General features: G+C 32.6%; 2 protein-coding genes across 3 annotated transcripts; one reads left to right on the top strand and one right to left on the bottom strand.

Annotated features, from left to right (window-relative positions):
- Nucleotides 1-8824: 8824 nt before the first annotated feature.
- On the top strand, nt 8825-14840 carry LOC105205587 (transcription initiation factor TFIID subunit 6). 2 transcript variants are annotated; one of them, XM_026137946.2, is made up of 9 exons: nt 8825-9022; nt 9358-9572; nt 11081-11399; nt 12194-12597; nt 13021-13224; nt 13384-13566; nt 13677-13893; nt 13966-14336; nt 14593-14840. In XM_026137946.2, exons 2-9 carry the CDS (start codon nt 9423-9425, stop codon nt 14686-14688), a joined length of 1944 nt encoding a protein of 647 aa, XP_025993731.2. In that variant the 5' UTR covers nt 8825-9022; nt 9358-9422; the 3' UTR covers nt 14689-14840. The 2 variants fall into 2 exon arrangements, with proteins under 2 accessions (XP_025993731.2, XP_025993732.2); XM_026137947.2 differs by having other exon boundaries at nt 8825-9085.
- A 197-nt stretch (nt 14841-15037) lies between these two features.
- On the bottom strand, nt 15038-19001 carry LOC105205584 (mitochondrial inner membrane protein OXA1L). Its single transcript, XM_011174981.3, has 8 exons — nt 18765-19001; nt 18207-18417; nt 17557-17733; nt 17292-17435; nt 17127-17212; nt 16784-17050; nt 15858-16020; nt 15038-15285 (listed from the first exon to the last, which is right to left on the bottom strand). Exons 1-8 carry the CDS (start codon nt 18828-18830, stop codon nt 15125-15127), a joined length of 1275 nt encoding a protein of 424 aa, XP_011173283.1. The 5' UTR covers nt 18831-19001; the 3' UTR covers nt 15038-15124.
- Nucleotides 19002-23767: the final 4766 nt, after the last annotated feature.

Raw genomic sequence — 23767 nt, 5'->3', positions numbered from 1 at the left:
GTTTTTCACTTTAACGATTTGATCCATTATGATAAAAGTTATAACTCTTCTGGGGGCTATCAAAACGCAGAGATATTTGAGAAATTCGCAAAAAAAGTTTTACTCAAAATTTTCGTACTTTGACGTATATAACTCTTTCGTTTTTCACTTTAACGATTTGATCCATTATGATAAAAGTAAGAACTCTTTTCGGGGCTATCAGAACACAGAGATATTAGGGAAATTCGCAAAAAAAATTTTACTCAAATATTTCGAACTTTGACTGATATAAGTCTTTCCTTTTTCACTTCAGCGATTCGATACATCATGAAAAAATTTATAACTATTCTGTGGGCTATCAGAACAAAGAGATATTGGAGAAATTCGGAAAAAAACCAATTTTACTCAAAAATTGCGAACTTTGACTGATATAACTCTTTCGTCTTTTACTTTAGCGATTCGATCCATTATGATAAAAGTTATAACTCTTCTGGGGGCTATCAAAACGCAGAGATATTAGGGAAATTCGCAAAAAACGTTTTACTCAAATATTTCGAACTTTGACTGATATAGGTCTTTCCTTTTTCACTTCAGCGATTCGATACATCATGATAAAAGTTATAACTCTTCTGTGGGCTATCAGAACACAGAGATATTGGAGAAATTCGGAAAAAAACCAATTTTACTCATAAATTTCGAACTTTGACTGATATAAATTTCTCGTATTTCACTTTAGCGATTCGATACATTATGATAAAAGTTAGAACTTTTCTGGGGGCTATCAAAACGCAAAGAAATTGGAGAAATTCGCAAAAAAAATTTTACTCAAAAATTGTGTACTTACGCTGATATAACTCTTTCGATTTTCACTTTAACGATTTGATCCATTATGATAAATGTTAGAACTCTTCTCGGGGCTATCAGAACACAGAGATATTAGGGAAATTCGCAAAAAACATTTTACTCAAATATTTCGAACTTTTACTGATATAAGTCTTTTCTTTTTCACTTCAGCGATTCGATACATCATGATAAAAGTTGTAACTCTTCTGTGGGCTATCAGAACACAGAGATGTTGGAGAAATTCGGAAAAAAACCAATTTTACTCAAAAATTTCGAACTTTGACTGATATAACTCTTTCGTCTTTCAATTTAGCGATTCGATCCATTATGATAAAAGTTAGAACTTTTCTGGGGGCTATCAAAACGCAAAGATATTGGAGAAATTCGCCAAAAAAATTTTACTCAAAAATTTCGTACTTTGACTGATATAATTCTTTCGTTTTTCACTTTAACGATTTGATCCATTATGATAAAAGTTATAACTCTTCTGTGGGCTATCAGAACACAGAGATATTGGAGAAATTCGGAAAAAAACCAATTTACGCAAAAATTTCGAACTTTGACTGATATAACTCTTTCGTCTTTTACTTTAGCGATTCGATCCATTATGATAAAAGTTAGAACTCTTCTGGGGGCTATCAATACGCAGAGATATTAGAGAAATTCGCAAAAAAAGTTATACTCAAATATTTCGTACTTTGACTGATATAATTCTTTCGTTTTTCACTTTAACAATTTGAACCATTATGATAAAAGTTAGAACTATCCTCGGGGCTATCAGAACACAGAGCTATTGGGGAAATTCGCAAAAAGAATATTCCTCAAAAATTTCGAACTTTGACTGATATAAGTCTTTCCTTTTTCACTTCAGCGATTCGATACATCATGACAAAAGTTATAACTCTTCTGTGGGTCATCAGAAGAGATATTGGAGAAATACGGAAAAAAACCAATTTTACTCAAAAATTTCGTACTTTGACTGATATAACTCTTTCGTTTTTCACTTTAACGATTTGATCCATTATGATAAAAGTTAGAACTCTTCTCGGGGCTATCAGAACACAGAGATATTAGAGAAATTCGCAAAAAAGTTATACTCAAATATTTCGTACTTTGACTGATATAATTCTTTCGTTTTTCACTTTAACAATTTGAACCATTATGATAAAAGTTAGAACTATCCTCGGGGCTATCAGAACACAGAGCTATTGGGGAAATTCGCAAAAAAAATTTTCCTCAAAAATTTCGAACTTTGACTGATATAAGTCTTTCCTTTTTCACTTCAGCGATTCGATACATCATGACAAAAGTTATAACTCTTCTGTGGGTCATCAGAACACAGAGATATTGGAGAAATTCGGAAAAAAACCAATTTACTCAAAAATTTCGAACTTTGACTGATATAACACTTTCGTCTTTCACCTTAGCGACTCGATCCATTATGATAAAAGTTAGAACTTTTCTGTGGGCTATCAAAACGCAAAGATATTGGAGAAATTCGCAAAAAAAATTTTACTCAAAAATTTCGTACTTTGACTGATATAACTCTTTCGTTTTTCACTTTAGCGATTCGATCCATTATGATAAAAGTTAGAACTCTTCGGGGGGCTATCCAAACACAGAGATTTTGGAGAAATTCGCAAAGATAGTTTTACTCAAACATTTCGAACTTTGACTGATATAACTCTTTTGGCGATAATGGCAATGATAGCGATGATGATGGCGATGATGGCGATGATGATGGCGATGATGGCGATGATGGCGATGTTGGCAATAATGGTGATGATGGCGATGATGGCGATAATGGCAATGATGGCGTTGATGGCGATGATGATGGCGATGATGGCGATAATGGCAATGATGGCGTTGATGGCGATGATAGCGATTATGGCGATGATGGCGATGATGGCGATGATGATCGGGCAATCGTATTGTCACTATTATGACGGCAATGGAAATGGCAATGATAGAAATGATAACACTAGTGGGAATGATGGCAATTGTGGCGTTAGTGATAGTCCACTGAATTTCTGCAAAATTTAAAACGACTTGAAAAAGGATTCACTTCTGACATCTATTCTTGTCAAAATATTGCCCAAAGTTGGACTATCTTTCACCGTTTTTCCGCTGAAGATTATTCATGTCATTATAGTGGCAAAATATCGGTCACGACGTATGCAAGTCTTACGTGCGTTGAATGGGTATCGGAAAATCTCGAGCAAGCCTACCAAAAACAAGTTATGTATTAGGAGTACAAATTGAAAACCGCCGTTTTTTGTCAAAATTTGAGGATTGATTGTTGAAAAATGGTTACATACTTATTCTTGAAAGTATTGTCCATCGCTGGCCACTACTTTCTCCCACCTTTCGGGCAGCATACGAATCCCGCGTCGAAAAAACTGCTCGTCTTTTGCGGCGATCCACGAATCGACCCAGTTTTTGGCCTCTTCGTAATAATGGAAGTGCTGCTCAGCCAGGCCATGCGCCATTGATCGGAACAAGTGGTAATCTGAAGGGGCGATGTCAGGAGAATACGGCGGATGAGGTAAGACGTCCCATTTCAATGTTTCCAGATAGGTTTTAACGACCTGAGCAACATGTGGCCGAGCGTTGTCGTGCAGCAACATCACTTTTTCGTGTCTTTGCTCGTATTGTGGCCGTTTTTCCTGCAATGCTCGGCTCAAACGCATTAGTTGTGTTCGGTAGCGAGCTCCTGTGATGGTTTCACCCGGTTGCAACAGCTCATAATAAATCACGCCGAGCTGGTCCCACCAAATACACAGCATGAGCTTCGAGCCATGGATGTTTGGCTTGGCCGTCAATGTTGATGCATGGCCGCGGTAGCCCCATGATTTTTTTCGCTTTGGATTATCATAATGGATCCACTTTGGATTATCATAATGGATCCACTTTTCATCGCCGGTTACAATACGATGCAGAAAACCCTTCCGTTTTTGCCGTTGGAGTAGCTGTTCGCACGCAAAAAAACGCCGTTCGACGTCTCTCGGTTTTAATTCGTATGGCACCCAGTGTCCATGCTTTTGGATCATTCCCATGGTTTTCAAACGATGTGAAATAGCTTGTTGAGTCACGCCCAATGAATCTGCAAGCTCCTGTTGCGTTTGAGATGAATCTTCATTCAGCAATGTTTCCAATTGTGCGTCTTCAAACTTTTTCACCTGTCCGGGACGCTCCTTGTCTTCTACGCCGAAATCACCACTTTTGAAGCGTTGGAACCATTCTCGACACGTTCTTTCACTAATGGAAGCCTCACCATAAGTTTTTACAATCATTCGACGCGCCTCAACCGCAGATTTTTTCGAATTGAAGGCAAAAAGCAAGATTTCCCGCAAATGACGCTTATTGGGCACAAATTTCGACATTTTCGATCACAAAAAAATATATAACGCCGATAAAAATTCACAACTGCAATGATAAGGAATTGTTGCCAGATGCCCAACCTTACATTAAAAATTTTTGATCTAACGTTTGGCGCCAGCATTTACCGCTGGCGCCATCTACTGGAAAACGGCGGTTTTCAATTTGTACTCCTAATATTATAATCAGCGTCGGCGTGGTACAGTTTTTGTAGTGGAAGCTCGTTTTGAAGAGATACCACGTCCTATCGTCCGCGGCTCAAAGCATTACGGCAAAATTGTTACCGAAATTTTATGGACCATTCCGCGTTTTAATAGCCCTTTCGCCTGTCGTATACGAAATGTCAGAAGTTAATTATTTCCAAGTTTTTTTTTTAATTTTGAAAAAATTCATCATTTTTCATCAAGTTTTTGTCAAAAAATCGACTAAAGGTCTCTGGTCGATTTTCTTACCATTTGTCCGCTAAAGATTAATCCCAAGCAGAACAGTAAATGAAAATGACATCAAATCTTAATTGATTGAAAAGTGACTTTTAATGATCATTTTGATATTATTTTGATGTAGTGATGACTCCCTGTTCTGCTTGGAATATGTGAGATAGTCTCTTCACAGCATTCCCATTATTGCCATCATTACCACTATTTCCATCATTCTCATTATTGCCATCATTTTCATCATTGCCATCATAACATTCATTCCATTATTTCCATCCCATTTCCGTCATTTCTACAATTGCCATCATTCCCATTATTGCCATCATTGACATCTTTGCCATCGTCGCCATCCCATTGCCATCATTGCATTCATTTCAACATTGCCATCCCATTGCCATCATTGCATTCATTTCAACATTTCAACAATGCACATGATTGACATCAGTGCCATTAGTCAGCCTATAGCCTGACAATCTTAGGGCAATGTTCTCGATAATTTTAATGATGGCAATGAAATAGCAATATGGAAATGGAATGGCACATTATGGAATAAATGCTTGGTAACGTTATAAAAAAGATGGCAATGATAGCAGTAACAGAAATGGTGGCATTTGTGACAATGATAGCAATGATGGCAATTGTGATAATGACGGCAATCGTGGCAATGATGGCATTGATGGCAATGGCTTAGTTTACACCGGTTGTTTGATACGCGTATTAAGTACAATATACGTACTAAATTAATTTAATTCGATGGTGTAAACGATGACGTATAGTCTGGTACGATACAAATCAAACAGACGTATCGTATCAAAATAGTACGCATTTTCAGCACACATGTAACGATGTAAACATTTCCGTATTATGTAATAGGCGATTTAGGTTTCTCAAGTTTTCTTCAGTTAATAGTTAATAATGTCTTCGTGAGAATAAATCTGCGATAATTAATATAATGTTTAAAAAAAGACAAAATTGGGAAGAAGAGGAGACGCGTGTTTTTTTAGAATTATGCACGGAAAAACAAATATTATCAATAATGGATGGAAAAAGACATAAACATGTTGAAATTTTCCGGCTACTTGTTTCAGAAATGGAACAAAGAGGTTACAATAAAACTGCAGAGCAGATAAAGCTAAAATTAAAAAATTTAAAACTTGCATACTTTAAATGCTAAAGAGATAATAATGTTAGTGGAGCTGCAACTAAACGTTGTCCATTCTATGATGAAATGGAAATATTACATGGCTGCAGACCAAATACAGCAGCAAGCTCATGTCATTCAGAAATCGATAATTGCATTCCATAATTGCATTCTTTCCATCATTGCCATCCAATGGGATGGCCTACTTTTCATCTTTTCCATCATTGTCATTATTGCCATCGTTGCCATCATTGTCATCCCATTTTCATCATTGCCATTATTATTACGCCATTGCCGCCACTGCCGACATTGCCACTATTTTTATTATTGCCATCATTGCCATCTTTTTGATAACATTTCCATCATTGCATTCATTCCATTATGTGATTCCATTTCCATATTGCCATCATTAACATCGAGAACATTGTCATAATTGCCATCATTTTCACCATTGCCGTCATTGCCGTCAGGCTATATATATTGTCATTGTCATCATTTCCATTATTGCCATTCCATTAACCTCGTTGCATTCATTCCATTATTTCCATCTCATTGCCATCCCATTTCCACAATTGCCATCGATTAATATCGAGAAGAATTTGATTAAAATCCGTTACTTTACTGATTAACACTTTAATACCTTATATCGTTTATTATTATATAATTCTTTATTAATTTTTTTTTGTAAAGTTTTGATTAATCTTTACGTGATATTTCGTAAAGACTGTTGAAAGGTTGTATTAAAATCAGATCAATAATCTTCACGTTTGTAAGTTAGAGAATAAAAATAATACTCAAGTATCCATATATTTCATTGATTTTTATTACATTATTATTATTATTATTATTATTATTATTATTATTATTATTAATCGCGCGTATTGTCATTTGTAAATCATGCGTATGCATGTATATGCCATTGTAACATAATAAAAAAAGAGTGGGCGCTTTCTAGTCTCTCTACGTCCCTGCGCAGAAATCGTCCGAAATCCTCTTTCTGAATTTTACGTAGCACGGAAAACGTGAAGGGCCGAAAGGGGAGTGAAGAGGAGGGTATCCATAGAGATAACATCGCCGCTTGCTCCATGTCTATCACCGCGATGCTTTCTCTCTTTAACTGAAGGCCTAAACAATTAAAGGACAATCACGTTAAAAGAGAAAGAGAGAAAGAGAGAAAGAGTGAGAGAGAGAGAGAGAGAGTTGCGTCAAGATTTAAAAAAATTAAAAAAGTTAATTTTTTCAAAAGCATAATTTGAAGACATTTAAATAATAAAGAATTATGTAAAAATAAAAAGATGGTATATTTATTCGTGGAAAGACATTTATTTCTTCTTCATCATATGATGCGATATTAATTACAATTATTTTTTAAGTACTGCGTAAAATGAATGTTTCTTTATTAAAGAACAAATTCTCTCTGTTACTATTAAACATCTTTTTTAAGTAAAAATATGATTGTGCAAAATATGAGCATAAACGTATTGATATGTATTAATATTAATGTTAATGTAGGTAAATTGCACGCACCTAAGGGAAATTTATCGCAGTGAAGTGATTTTTAAAGTTGAAATCGATACGAGTACAGAAATAGAAACTTTAAACATTTTTTTATCATTATGTATTGTCATATTGAACAATTTTTTATTTGATAATGCTATATTCAGCAAAAAGAAGCAAGTGGTTAAACGAAAAAATTTCTCGGGCCTTGGGTAATTGTACGTGCGGTTGGATAAATGGACGCGGAGGAAAAATGAGGTTATAGCCCATTCTTTTAACTACACTACACTGCACTACACTGTACTAGTGGCACTATAGTTGATCTCACGTGGTCTCACGCCTTTCAAGATGGATGCGTAAAATTGTCGACGGCGGACTTGATTTGATAAATAAACAATTACTGGATGACTATTTAATTAAATTTAATAAACAATAGCTCAAAGAACGCAGGAAAAAACGTACTTTTGTTAGGTATAACAAAATTAAACGAATAAAGTAAAAATACAGACTTATTGCCTTATTTTCTGAACGCCAAAATCGCAAGAAAAATCATGATTTTACTTTTTCTTATTTTTTAAATTAACTACGTTTTTAAATGATATAACGTATGGTTATATATTTAAAAAATGCCTTCAGCCTACAAATATCGTCGTGATATAAGTTTTATTCATCGGGAAGGTGCCAAACCACGAAGCGTACATTCGTAGTTATCCTCTTAGGGTAAAACGCTGTAACAATTATTAATAATCACCCTGTATACATGTATCAGCACAAATTAAGTGTTCACAGGTCGTCACGAGGGATCAGTCAGCAGCGATCATACGGGTCAAGTAACGTTCACCGGAATCGCAATTTGGATGAGTGACCGCTTGAAAATTTCCGAAAAAAAACACACAAGACAGTTATTGTACAGTTGTGAGCTAAAAGGTTGCAACACATTTTCTTCGATGGTTTTTGGAATGTATACTTGCTCATCGATCGGCGAACGTAATTGGTTGGATCCACAAGTAAGAACCAATTACGTTCGCCGTTCGATGAACAAGTCTACATTCCAAAAACCATCGAAGAAAATGTGTTGCAACCTTTGAGCTCACGACTGTAGTACATACGTTACTAAAGACAAAGATTTAAATCATACAACTTGTTTTAAAATTATAATAGCGTTTTCGACTGCAGTGTGTTTTAACACAAGTTCGTCACCACTTACCGAAATCGTCCAATTAGAACGGACAATCGTTTCCTTTTATAGGAAAAAGGCGTGGCGCTTCTCAGGTTCATCTCTGATTGGGTGCAGATGCGCGACCGCTCACTGAGTAGCTAAACAATTAAAGATGATTGGTTCTTACCTTTGGATCCAGCCAATTACTTCTTTGGATCTCCAATCAATTGCAACACAATAGCACATTTGGATGCACCAATAAGAGGCTTGGTTATCTAGGGATATTTGGAAGATAATTTTACTATTGGACTTCTGAGACTCTTTATCTAATGTCCAATCAGGACGCTCAACGTACCGCTTGCGACGCGCGTGTAATATCATATAGCAGTTTCTGACCTGTTTGTGAAAAACAGCTTGCAGTCTGAGTTTTGAGTTGGTCGGAGTAGTACTATGTAACCTGATGTAACTTTGTGATAATTGTGACTTAAGTGTTCACTATGTCAGAGAAACGAATTAAAAGTAATACCGTTCCTGTAATGTTAATCTTCAAAGATTCGCTGCATTTCATGTCAATGGGCATTTGCAGATAATGTGAGATAATTTTTCTTTCATTGTGCGATCGTAATGTTTACACATTCTCTAATTGTGTTAAAGGTTAATAATATTTTTTAATCTATATCATTACTATTTTGTATTTTTCGTTTTTAATCTGTTTTAGTTACTGTTTTGCAAATAATTTATATTCTTTAAAGGTGATAATTATCATGTATTATTTATAACATTTATTTACAAACAAAGTGTACAAGAATGTTATATTTTAATTCTTTTTGTCTAAATGAGCAGAATATTTACAATTATTTATGTTTCCAATTTTTTTTTAGCTAGATTATCTGTATCATAATGTTACGATTACATTATACTTATAGGAAACTGTGAAAGTTGTGCAGTAAACAAATAAAGCTTTGTCTATTATTTACAAAACAATTTCAAAATGAGTGAAAACGAATCTATGTACGGGACAACTTTGTCCCAAGAGTCTATAAAAGTGATAGCGGAAAGTATTGGCGTTGGCAACTTTCCTGACGAAGCTGCAAAAGATCTTGCGGAGGATGTCAGTTACAGGCTAAAAGAAATTATTCAGGTTAGTAAATAAGTTTTATCATACAGCACACTATTTTTTTGTATTTTAACTGGAAGTGATGCATTTTAATTAATAATATTTTTAATTGATATATTTTGTTACTGAAGATAACCTAGATTATAGTTTACTTGCCACTACAATTACTTTGAAACATTTGTAGTCAAATTGATCACATTAATATATGATCAAAATGTTTGGTTTTATGTAACATTAATATTTATTTTTAATACATTGTTATGTCAACAATATAAACACCTACATGCAGCTTAACTCATTAGTTCTTTATTATTAGAAAACAAAGTAATATTTGTATTTTATACAATAATAATATAAATTGAAAGCTTAACAATTATATTCATCAAACTGTTCAATAGATTCTAGACTCAAAGTTATAACATATTTATCATATTGAGTATTATTCATAAACATGTAGTGGCACTATGTAATGTGAAGAGAAACAGGTAATATAACCCAACAATAAATTTAAAAATTTGATTTTAATTAAGGAAACAATATATTGTTATAAATATATTTATTTAAAATAAAGAGAAAATATTGCAGAATATATCCAAATGTATTAACATACATGAGCCTTCTATATATAGATTGCAGTACTAAAAATCTATAATGCATGTAATGTAAAACTATAAAATAACAGTTATTAAAACTATTATACAATTAATTTATCAAATAACTACTTTGATATGAAAACTGTGAAAAAGAAGTTGTTGAGATGTTAATAGTTATATAAGGATCCACATTAACAATATCCCATTGTTTAACTTTACGTAGCTCAAATTTACAGGTGAATAAAAAGTTAAATAGCAAAAAACTCGAGTATACATATACATTTGTGTGATAATATGATCAAGTTTAAAAAGAATGAGAAATTATGTGTAATTAAATGGTAAAATGTACCTTAACAAGTACCTTTCAAAATGCTTGAAAGTAAAAATGCCTTCTAACACTGCTTTTTGCATTGGCATATTTGCGTTACTACATATCGGTAGATATTAAACAAATGATTCCATGTGAAATTATTAAAATTGTCACTTAATAATGGAGAATAATATGAGTGGCTATAAATAACTACATATCCATAATACCACTTTCTCTATTATTTTAATTTTAATTTTGTTGAGTCTGTGATTAAAAATCTGTATATATATATATATATATATTGAAGTTTTACTGAAAGAAAATTAATCTCAAATTTATTATAGATTGTATCTTTGTTACTATATTTGGTTATTTTTTTTTAATAAATTATTTAGTAACAACTTAATATAATAACATGTAAAATATCAAAATATATGTAATGCATGTGTATATATATAGTATATGTAATTTTTACATTATTATTAAATTTTATAAAAATATTTATATGATGATTTATATAAATAGTATATATTATAGTTAATGTTATAATTAGTGTTATGAATAGTATATTATAATAGTATGCTATGAATAATATAATTTTATAAAACAGTTATACAACTTTTTTACAGGATGCTGCAAAATTTATGAGACATGGAAAACGTCAACGAATGACTGCACACGACATAGATCATTCACTAAAGATAAAGAACATTGAGCCAACATATGGATTTTTCGCGAAGGATTACATACCATTTCGCTTTGCATCAGGTGGCGGTAGAGAATTGCATTTTGTAGAGGAGAAAGAAATTGATCTTAACGAGGTTGTAGCTACAGCTGGTGGACAGTCGTGGCCGAAGCTACCTTTGGAAATTACGTTACGAGCTCATTGGTTATGCATTGATGGAGTACAACCTACCATACCAGAAAATCCACCGCCAGTATCAAAAGGTTTTATCTAAATTCCTTGTTTTTTTACAATTGAAAAGATATAGTTGAAAGGTTTCTTAAAGCAATAAAGTCTCAAGGTTGAATGTTTAAAAAATGAAGAAACTTTTTAAATCTTTTATTGTATAAAGATGATAATTTTTCTTGGAGCATACAATAAGTACAAAAACAAAGTTTAATATTTTTTGAGGATTTGTTTAAAAGAAAAGAAACCTTCAGACTCATTTGGTTTCTTGTGAAAATTTTATATTTACTATTTATTCTGTAATATATTTATTTTTTTTTACAAAATTGATACTGATAAAAAAAGAAATATTATTGAAAATATAAAGCAATAATTTCTCACTTTTTATTTACAAATTTTATAAATTCCTGTTAACAAAAACATTCTTTTATTATATTTCTCTTTATATAAATATAAATTTTTATATGAATAACGATAATTTTTCGGATGTATAGGTATAGAAATAAAGTTTTATATTTTGATTAATATTTTAAGAACTCATTAAAAAAATATATCAAAAAATTTCTTGTTTGATTCTTGCGAAAATGTTATGTTAATAAAATTATAAATTTTATATTTATATTTACTACCTATTTATATTTATAGTTCTTACTTTCTGTTTTAATCAGGTTGTAACACTCTTGATAAAGAATGAAATTTGGTGTCATAACCTAGATTAAAAAAACTTTTTTGGTTTCTCGTAGGAATCCTTTAATTTTATCCTTTAAAAAAATTGGACGCACTTTTCGATAGTAACTTAATTTTACGTTATTACTATGTTAATGTTTAACAGAAGTCCAGAAATTGGAGAGTGTTGATCCAACAACCAAGCTATCCAGCAAGAATCAAAATATCGGCGTTGGTAAACCAGGTGGCGGTGGCAAAAGTCAGAAGTTACGGAATGTTGAAACTGTTCACGTTAAGCAACTCGCAACGCATGAACTCAGCGTGGAACAGCAATTGTACTACAAAGAGATAACGGAAGCATGCGTCGGATCCGACGAAGCTCGTAGAGCCGAGGCTCTTCAATCGCTCTCGGCGGATCCGGGTTTACACGAGATGTTGGCACGTATGTGCACCTTTATTGCGGAGGGTGTACGAGTCAACGTAGTGCAGAATCATCTTGCACTACTCATCTACCTCATGCGGATGGTCAAAGCCCTACTCGATAACCCGAGTCTTTACTTAGAGAAATATGTAAATTGAGTTTTTATCTTTTTTAAATGTAAAGGAAGTGGTTTAATCTTTGCATATAACAAGAACATGATGAAATTTTGAGAATAAGTTTATGATTAATACAAAGACATTCTTGAATTTTATATCTTTTAAATAGTTTTCTTTAAATAATAGTCTCTAAAATAACATAGTTCTTCAGGAAGAAGAATTATAAGTAATATTAATCACAAACAAAGAATTTTGAAAAATTATATTAATTTATAAATAATAAATAATATATATTAGATATTTATTATTTTTAAAAAATGATAATGTCAAAAGTTTCTTGTTATAAGATATATGTGAATGAAAAATCATGCAACTTTCTTCCACTTTTAAAAACTGGAGAACCTCCTTAATAAACTTTATGTATTGTTATTTTGATAAATATTTCAATTTTTTTAGCTTCACGAATTGATACCGTCGGTTGCAACTTGCATAGTATCTCGACAGCTGTGCATGAGACCGGAGGTAGACAATCATTGGGCATTGCGTGATTTTGCTTCCCGATTAATGGCGCAAATATGTAAAAACTTCAACACCTCTACGAATAATGTGCAAACTAGAGTCACTCGTATGTTTAGTCAAGCATTGGCGAAAAATAGTCAGGTAAGCTATGTAAATTATGGAAAGTATTAAAACCGAGAAGAATTAATTTCATAATCAAAGAGTGTCACAGATTAATTTTCTTATCAAATCAATCCTAACTATAGTATATCCAGTTTAAATTCTGAGGTTTGTACTGTTTTATAAGATTATTTTTTGTAGACACCATTGGCATCTCTATATGGGGCAATTGAAGGACTTTGTGAACTAGGACCAGAAGTGATCAAAGCTTTGGTTATTCCTAAAATTAAGTCCATCTCTGAGCGTATTGAATCATGCATCGAAGGTCAGGGGCTCTCCAGTGTGGACAAAAATGGAGCAGGACATATCAAGACTTTGCTTGTGGTAAAGCCAACTTTCAAAAATACAAGGCATTTGATGTATCTAAATATAGGGCATTCTATCAAACTATTCGAGCTAAAGCAATATGAACAAAATCTGTAAAATGTTTCTAGAAATCAGTTGCACCAGTCTTGAAAACAATACGATCGCCACCAGATTACGTGGAGGAGTACAAACATGATTATGGCTATATAGGACCTGCATTGTGCACTGCAGTCGCAAAAGCTCGTACACAACCAGCTGCTTTAACGACCACAACTACAACTACGGCACTCACCACGAATCAGCAGCAAGGGTCCAATTGCACAGGAAAAACACTCGTACAGACAGGTTAGCAGTCGATCATCCTCGATTATCCACTGATGATGGTGCGCACTACAAGAATCGCATATTATGTTATAGTAAGCAGTTCGAGTTCAGGTCAGCAACCCGGCCGCACATTCATGCTTGGTACAAGCAGAGGCGCTACCGGAACCTCCGCCACTGGTGGACAGAAATTTGTTATCTTGCAATCACGTTCGCAGACACCTACCATCTCCAACATAAATACTACTATCAATACAAGTGCGATCCAGCAACAGCAGCAGCAACAGCAGCAGCAGCAGCAGACGCAGGCACAAACACAACCACAACAGCAACCACAACAACAGCAACAAGTTAAACTGGCGCAAACTAATGTCACTCAACAGAAACCACATGTACAAAGTTCTACACCGAAGTTAGTTGTAGTATGTATGGCTGCCAGCAGTCATACTAATACATCAGTGACACAGGTATAATCTCTTTCATTTATTTATCAGAGTAATATACATACTTGAATTAAGGGAATCTTAAATTGACAGAATTACCGAATTAAAGGATACATAATTTTCTGAATTAACTTTACAAAGTTGAAAACTATTTTACATGTGTAAAGTGCACACAAAAGTAAATCACGGGATACCCGACTTAAAAACAATATTAAAAATTATTAATATATTCTAGTTTTTTGTATTATATAAAATATATTAAAAACTTTATTTCTTTTAGCAAGGAAATTTAACGACAAAAACGCAAAGTGTTTTTGTCACGCAACAAAGTGTCGAAAGGTCACTTAGTCCAGAGGAGGAACAGTCGTTTCAGTGAAAGTTTATATATAAACTATATAAGTGATAAGAAATGAAAATAGAACTTCCAAATACTTCCTTTTATAGTTAATACATTTTTTTAGAATAAGAGAAAATATTTCTAAATAAAAAATAAAGATTTATAAAAAATAAAGATACTAACTAAAGAAACTTGTATATTTTTTAATCTTTAAAATCTAATTGATTTTTTCTTTTTTATTTATTCAGTTTTGAATGTTTTTGGTCTCAAATTAATTATTTAATTATTTTTATATCTATGTAACACGTTAATACATTTTTTATTAAGAAAAACCTGAAAGATTCATTGTGTTTAGCAATTTAATTTGTATTATTAAATATGGACTTTATAAACATAATAAGACTTGTTTTATTATAGCTATAATTACAAATTGATTTATTGTACATTGTGTAATCAAGTATACATTAATTATAAATTATTCTCTACTTTTCGTAAGGACTGTTGTCGATTGCTTTTGTTTCGTCGGATCATATTTAAATGTCTTTATTATGGGACCCTTACCAGCACTATTAAACTGTACTGTATCTGCTCGTTCTCTATCAGATAATTGCTTCGTTATCTTCAAGTTTGTCCAAGCTAAAACAAATATAATGCAGATATTTAATTTAATATATTTTTCTGATGCATCAAACAGACTGAAAATTTTGAGTAAATTTTTAGTGTAAATATATATATATATATATATATATATATATATACATACATACATACATACATACATACATACATACATACATACATACATACATACATACATACATACATACATACATACACATAGAGGAAGAAATGGGGTAGTGAAATGCAATGTTTTTTTTAAATAACACAAATAAATATTAATACGACACGATTCTTATCAACATCAGTTTGTTAGCTATAGAATTCTATCAATCACCCTATAGGTAGAAATTAACAGTTGTTAAAATTGTTTTATTATAGTTTATTTAGATATTGTAGGATGGTTACTAATCATTAGTATTCACTGCGTTTTTATAAAAGTTGAATTTCAGTTTTAAAATTATTATAGTTTATTTTATTGTATTGTAGGATAGTTATTAGTTATTAGTAAAAGAATTCAACACAAATTATAAAAATGGTATCTCACCATCTCATACATATCTCCATCTATACATATGCAATATACTCACATTCTTGGACTTCTTTGACAAAACCTTTCTTGTTAGTAACGGCTGGAACATTGCGTTTTATTAGAGTAGGCATATTGAGAGCTTTTTTTATACGTGGGATTTTTAAGAAAGCAGTTTGCAGTAAAGAAACCGTGTTTGTTGCCACCCAATATGTTAGAATCGTCTACAAAGAGAAATGCAATAAGGACAAAAAAAAAATATAAATTTTTAAATATATATGTAAACAGTTTTTGTTTGCGTTTAAATTAAATATTTTTTTATGTACAAATATTTTCACATTAAAATTCTTTAGCTTACAAAAGTGAAAGGGAGTATACACATAACTTATCCTTCATATATATCTTTTAACAAACTTTGCCATTCTTTCATTTTCAAAATAATAAACAATGAATAAAATTTAAGCAATGATAAAAGCATTAATTTGTTATTTAAAAGTATTTTTTTTATAATACTGATAAATATTGATGTAGAAAAAATAAAAAAAAAAATAGTTTACAATAATGATTTAAATGTAGTAACAAGCGTCTTTATCTTATTTTTAATATTATAACATTATATATAAAGAAAAATATACAATTCATGAATATTTTATACTCTTACACAAAAATAATACAATAAAATTTCATGTTTTTTTAATTGAAAAATGTTTTTCATATATTATTTTTTCTTATGAATAATTTTTTTTAATTCTTATATTTTGTTTGCGATTAAATTACTTAAAACTCTTCTTTCCATGAAATACTTGAAGCTATTTTAGAAAGCTATTTAAAGAAAATTGTACAGTCAAAAAATTTACAAATGTTTATATATCAATTGTAAACTTATACTCAAAATTTGATCATGCTCCTATATTATGTGAAAAGATTAAAGAATCTTAATTGTTCTCCTATCAATCATAAAAGCATTATCAGTATTATTATACTTACACCAGGGAAGTGTAACATGAATGGCAACGCGATAAACGGTACGGCTCGTAAGACGTATCGAAACATGCCCATTGCGTGGATATTGGCACCATCCGTACCGAGTTCAATCGTGATAAACATCGTCACACTAGTAACTATCGGCATTATATAATAAGGATCATATACCGTGAGATCCTTTACCCACAAAAAGCCGCCTTCTTTCAAGCTCTCCACTGGCAAGTTTGCCATTTTTTTCAATGCGAAAAAGAAGGAGATAAATACTGGTGCCTAAAATATTAGAATCCGGGAAATAATTTTTTTTTAATCATCTTTTTATATGCATGTATAAATGCGGATTACATACCTGAATTAATGGTGCCATAAAATTCTTCGTCATACTAACATTGTTCTTTTTCATATACTGCATCATTTCTGTCGCAGCTTTTGCACCTATTCGAAAGAGAAAAATAAATTATACTTTCTGTTGATTTACAGCAAGTTTTTGTTAATGCAAATTTTTCTAACATACTTTCCATATGGTCGCCAGAATTTCTAGCTTCCGTCAATCTCTGATGCATTTCTTGTATCACTGGCATGTGATTTGTAACTTTAATCATATTCTTTTGCGAATTTATCACCAATGGAAATATAAGAGCTCTTGCACAAACAGTAGCTGAAGCAAAACAATTAGATTTATGCTAAAATTAATTATTAGACTTATTTTATGCTAATCATGTTAGAACTATTATTAAATTAACAAGTGTAAATTTTGTTGAAAAAAAAAGAACATATACCTGTGACAATTGTCAACCACCATGGCATATTTAAATTTATATGCATAAATTCTAAGAAATTCTGTACAATTCCTGAAGGAGACCAACCACCTAGTCCTAGGCTCTCAAACGTTGGCTCTCCATTCGGATGTACTTTCACAATATTTTCTATGATTTCCTGTATTGGTGTTGGTGGATCTAGATAAATAAATTACAGATTGACTAAATGACTTATGGAAACAATTTCCATAAGTCTAACATCTCAAGTCAAAAAATCATTATTTTTAAAAACTACTTTTATTTAATATAATAAAAACTACCAGTCCGCGCGTTATAAGCAATTACTAGGTTGTTAATTAAAGGAGAAAATTTTGCGAGAAATTATATTACGTTTCGACTATACTAAGTCTTCTTCAGTTGTACAATAATTATTCATGAGCAATTACATGTTAAAAGAAAACTTTTATTTAAAAAAAAACTAGTTAAATTAATTTTATTTAAAAGATTCTTCAATCACTTTGACATACAGTTTAACATCTCCAAAAAATGTTTATTAAAAAAATTGTATATAAATGTTATAATTAACAACAGTGCATTTGGTTTTTCAAAATCACATGATAAAATTGGTTATATGTATGGAATTAATTTAAAAAAATTTTTTCAATATAAACCTGGTATCTCATCATATGGACTGCTCTGTGATATTGGTGGTGATGTTGGTGTGGACGATGGTGTTGATGATGATACTTCATCTGTGCTAGCATAGCGAATTAAAGAGATTCCTGTAATTCTGCAGTTTGTATGCAGATCTAACAAAGTATTGCTTCTAAAAATCGTCTTTCCTTGAGCGACTAAATGTATATGTCTGTGTGTAACAATTTCCTAAAAAAAAAGTATTTTTTTGGAGCAAAATAGTATTTTAAGATTTAATTAGCTATATCTTCTAAACACAAAATATTTCTGTAAAAAATAAAGAAAACAAGTGAAAATAAAATCTCAGAGTTAAAAATATATATCATATATATCACATGCCTAGTAAAATGGATATATTTAGCACAGAATTGTTAATATGCATTCGTGTTTTTTTGTCAAAATTGATTGTCATCCAGACAATCAGTTGTTCACTAATTTTGTTTTTTTTTTCTTTAGAATATAGATTTTTCGCTTTACATCTCTCGCTCCGCCAAGTAATAACCTAACCTGTAAAAAGCCGCTAACAGACACTTTACCTGCGAAAACGTGTTTGATTTTAACAGAACCTGTCGACGAATGATTGTGGACGCCCGCATCAACATTTCTACGCTTCCGAATGAATCGTCACTGTGATTCTATTACAAAATACGTAAGATTCATGCATGTGAAACAAAATGAACAAAACTCAGTATCAGCATGGACTTCAATGGACTTGAAAACTTGAACCGCAAACTTCGCAGTATGTGCCTGAAGTATATATATGTATAGGTACATACACATATAGTCAATTGTGTAAGGGACGACAAAGATTCGAGTTGAAATGCGCCGCGACACGCCACTGCTGTGCTCCCTAACCGACCGATTGCTGGCACTGCCGATTTCAGCTCGTATCCTCGTCATCCCGTCCGAGTGTTTGAGGCGAGCGAGTGTTTCGAGAGTGTCGTGGACTGCCGAAAGTGAAATGTCGGTCTTCGTACCAACATCCATCGTGTCGAATGCATGGTGCGAAGTCGTGTCGCGTTCAATCGTGTTTCGCAACTTCTCCGTTGCCTTTTATTCCGAGTTTCCGACACGCGTGAGCACCAGAAGGATTTCCAGAGTTTTGAAAACGAAAGCTCGCACGTTTGTGTCAAGTATGAATCAAGACGAATCGTCGTGAGGAGAATCTTGGATTCTTCGTGTCGCTCAGACGACAATGATCGGTCGGGATGGCACAAAGTCGTGTTGCGCGTTCAATCGCGTCTTCTCCGTTGCCCCGTATCTCAAATTTTCGACGAGCGTGAGTACCGGGAGTGCCGAAAACGAACCAAGTGTCGCGCGTTTGTGCCAAGTATGAATCGAGAGAAGGAGGATCTTGGATCTTCGAAAGCGGCGGCTGAGACTACGAGACGGAGCTGGACGGAGCGACCAGCGGCGAACGGTGAGTCAATTTATTTGTACGAGTATCTACTGTTTATTCGCCCCCATATTTCAGTATTTATGTCTCGTTCTCATATAAATTGCGACTCAATAAATCTCGCGTAAGCCGTTAGAATAGAAAAAATTTAAAGTTTGTGTACGCGCGCTCGGCACTCATCCCTTCGCCAGGTGTGCCAACAGACGCAATTGACATGCTTTCCGAGGTATTGACCGACTGTATGTATATACATTGGCATCGTAGTGTATGTTCACATTGTAGAGAGGGCGTATGGCGTCTCGAAAAATCGTATCAGTTACTCTATTGCCAGGCCCCACTTTTATCCTTCAATAAAAAAAGTATCAGTTACTCTTTTCTTTTTCTAATAAACGTATGTACATACATATCAGCTAAATTGTGGACATGGCCATTTACAGGCTTTTTCTTCTCTTCTTCTTTTCGATTTTCTTGTAAAATCTATCCTATCCAAGTTTTTTTACGCGTACTTTTATTCTACAGAAGGATTGCGATTTTCTCTTTTTTTTTGCAATTGTATACAGAATATACAATTTTGCAATCTCAATTCTGACGCAATCTTTGTTGATCAAATGCGCTATATAATTTTGTTTTAATTTTTTTTAAAGTCCGCAAATAACAATAAATAATTTATCAGATTTTATTGCTGCAATGGCAGATAAATAACCGTGTTGTTATGTTGCATATCGAGTTGCATATGTATCTATCTGTCTTTTTGAAGCAAGAGCGAAAATGTAAATCAAAATTGGTATGTCGGCGTTCCTGTACCCTATAAGAGCTACAATATTTTTAGAATATTATACAAATATTATTAAAAATTAAAATAATATTAAAATAATATTCCGAGAATATAATATTTTTTGATATTAAATCTAATATTTCAAGAATATTATTTAATATTAAAAATGTGTTATATAGGGTATGTGTTTGTGATTTCCGATCATCAATTTGTTTTCTATGTCCCATAGAGCGAAACTGGTAAATGTGCAATCAATGCAAGCCAATGACAAACACTATTCCGGTAGATTTCATATAAGTGATCTACGGGAAGGCTCTTGCGATTGATCAGCGCTAATTGCGCATTCTGCAATTTCCACTCAATGGGACATATAGAAAAATACACTTTAGCGGAGCGGAATCGACGGAATGAAGGCTCTATCAATCACGAATGTTTCGCAATTCCCCATCCCATGTGAGCGCACCCTGAAAACGCATACGCAAGGATAGAATCCTTACAATATTTCAAATTTGTTTTATATTAATAACTCGATTTAATCGATTGCAAAGTTCGTACTATTATTACAGAATTGAAAAAGTGCAAATGATATTTAATCAACATTTCTATATTTATTCGATATTTGATAAATTACCGATAATGAAAACCATGAAGTTTACAGTATTTAATGTCAGATGACGCCACTAGCATTAAATCTGTGGCGTTCTTACACTTTCACTTACACTTTTGTGACAAAGATGAAAGAACCCGGGCATTTTATTATTAATTCAAGGTAATTAGTCAGAGTTTTTTTAATGATATTTTATTCACAAATTTTTTATAAACACTTCTTCGAACTAGTTCGAATAAATTTCTTGGCAATTTTTGCCAAATTTAAACCAATTAAGAAGTTATAAAAATTCATCAACGGTCACCACGACTTGGGGCGGAATCCATCAATACGTCGTGTTGCATCGGTTGCGCTGATATTGAATACGCCCCTGTTGAACACATTTCCTCTTGTGAAATAAGAAATAAAATGTGTTCATTTTTAATAAAATTTTTTATTTATTTTATATATATGTATTCCAGCAAACACTATATGCAAAATAAATGTAACGCTGTGATTGAAACTCATGGTAGCCTAATTAAATATCAATAACGTATTTTTAAATAATTATTTTTTATTGAGTTAAGAGATATTTTCGTTTTTGTATTCTTTATTAAATTTTTTTTAAGAAATTATAAAAATTATAACTTGGAGTTTAAGAAGTTTATTCTTAGATGTTTAAATATTTATTATAAAATTTTTTTAAAGATTAGAAAAAATATTTTTGACAGTTATTTGCAAATCTGTATAAAAAAATACTTTAGAAATTAAGTTAAAAAATTGTTTTTTGTAGAAATTGTAAAGTTTTGCAAAAATTTGATTTTTTTTCGCTCTTTTAAAAGATTTTTGTTATTAAAGAGAGGTTGAAATTTTTCTTTAATTGTGAGTCGTACAAAAGAAAAAAATATTTTAACTGCTAGTCTTGAATTTATTTGACCCGAAATGATTTTTGTTTTTCTGTAACATTTTTATGTAACAAGTGAGCGTTTTGACCTTTCTTTGGCCTTGACATTGCTTTATATCTTAAAAACTTTCTTAATCACAAACTTTCTTAATCAAAAGTTAAAACAAAGTCATTAAAGGCCAAAACGCTCACATCATTTCGGATCAAATAGACCTGAACAGACCAGCAGAGTTAAATATCTTCTAAAAATTTTGAGTCAATCAGATTAAAACTAGATTGGTTATCATGACAACAATTAAAAAAATATTTTAGAAAAGAGGCATTTAAAAATAATTTCAAACAATTTATACGTTAATGAAAATCTTTTTGCTGTCTTTTATCTTTCTCTCTTTCTGTCAGTTTAAATTATTATAATAAAAACTGCTAAAAGTGATACATTTTTTGAAACTCAAAAGTGAGAAGACTCTTTTATGTTTTTGAATATAAGAAAGATAAAATTAATGTAACATATGGTTTAAAAAAAAATTGGTTTTTATAATAATTTATTTTACATTTTTTACAATTAAGTCTTCTCGTTAGAATACGTAGGCTGTGTATTTCTGAATAACATCTAAAAATAGCTTCGATATCTTTATAAAATATAATGAAAACTTCAAGTCGGGGAATTTTTTTTGCTAGCTATTGTGCACATATGTAACTTTTGTAGCATACATATAGAAATTTGTATAAACCATCAATGTTTTGACGAATGAATTCGACACAATCACTAAATCGATCGGAAATCGGCGAATATCTTCTGGTTCCGTAATATATCACTCTGGAGTCCGCCGCGTCGATCGCTACGCCTCCTTGTCGTATGAACAGTGCCGAGTCACGTGATCGAATCTACTGCAATGACATTCAGTTTGGGCCGTGTGCGGGACGTGGGTTATTAAGCGAGACCTGTTATTAAAGTCCCTCTCTCTCCTTCTCTCGTTGCCCAGCCGTAGCTGCAGGTCGCCTTTCCTCTCCCTCCCGACCTTAAACCTTCCTTCCCCCTCTGCCACATCCCCGTCCCTTACCGAGCGCCGTGCCTTCGCCGAACCACCTTCGAATCGGAGGAGCGGCTTTGTTGATTTAAGGCGATAATACGGGGCTGCAAGAGATTTTACATGAAAAAAAAGGAGCGAAAGCACAAGACCGGCGCGCTTATAATTACAGATTCGCATTGTCCCGGAACCCCCTTAAACCCTCCTTAACCATCGCCGCCTGTCAGTCTCGTCCTCCCCCCCTTTCCTCCCCCTCAACTCGGAAATAATTCTGTAACGTAAGGGCGCGAACATCGCGCGAGGTGATCGTTAACTACCGCGCGCGCGCTCCTAGCACTTAATTATTTACTCCAATACTATGCAGTAATAGTATTTTACGATTCGCTCCTATGCGCGAGTAACGTTTATAATTATATATTTCTATCTTCCGTCTTCCATCTTTCTGATCTTCCTTTTCTCGTTTATCTAATCGCATTGAATAATTCAGCCGTATTATTCGCGTCAGATTAATTATTTTATCGTAATTAATGCAAGCCACCAATCTGCAATTATTTATTTATTATTATTGCAGTGTTATTGCATCGATAGCGTTTAATTATTTCTGGCCACAGCCCACAGCATCCGACGTTAGAGCTTATTTATTTAACTCAAATGTTCCACTGTGGTATCATTAAAATGATTTAAAAATGACGTAAAATGATTCGACTGATAAGAGCTAAAATGTCGGACAGGCTTTGGAAGACTCAGAAATACGTTCCAATTTTACTTCACTAGCCTCTAGTGAATAATTGCAAACGTTTAAATTTGCGAGAAGAGAATATACTTTTTGATGCTAAAGTTCTGTGGAGAT

This window comes from Solenopsis invicta, chromosome 13 (genome assembly GCF_016802725.1).
Source record: "Solenopsis invicta isolate M01_SB chromosome 13, UNIL_Sinv_3.0, whole genome shotgun sequence".
NCBI classification, from domain to species: domain Eukaryota; kingdom Metazoa; phylum Arthropoda; class Insecta; order Hymenoptera; family Formicidae; genus Solenopsis; species Solenopsis invicta.
The sequence above is the reverse complement of the archived record's forward strand: the minus strand, read 5'-3'. Positions and strand labels throughout refer to the sequence as shown.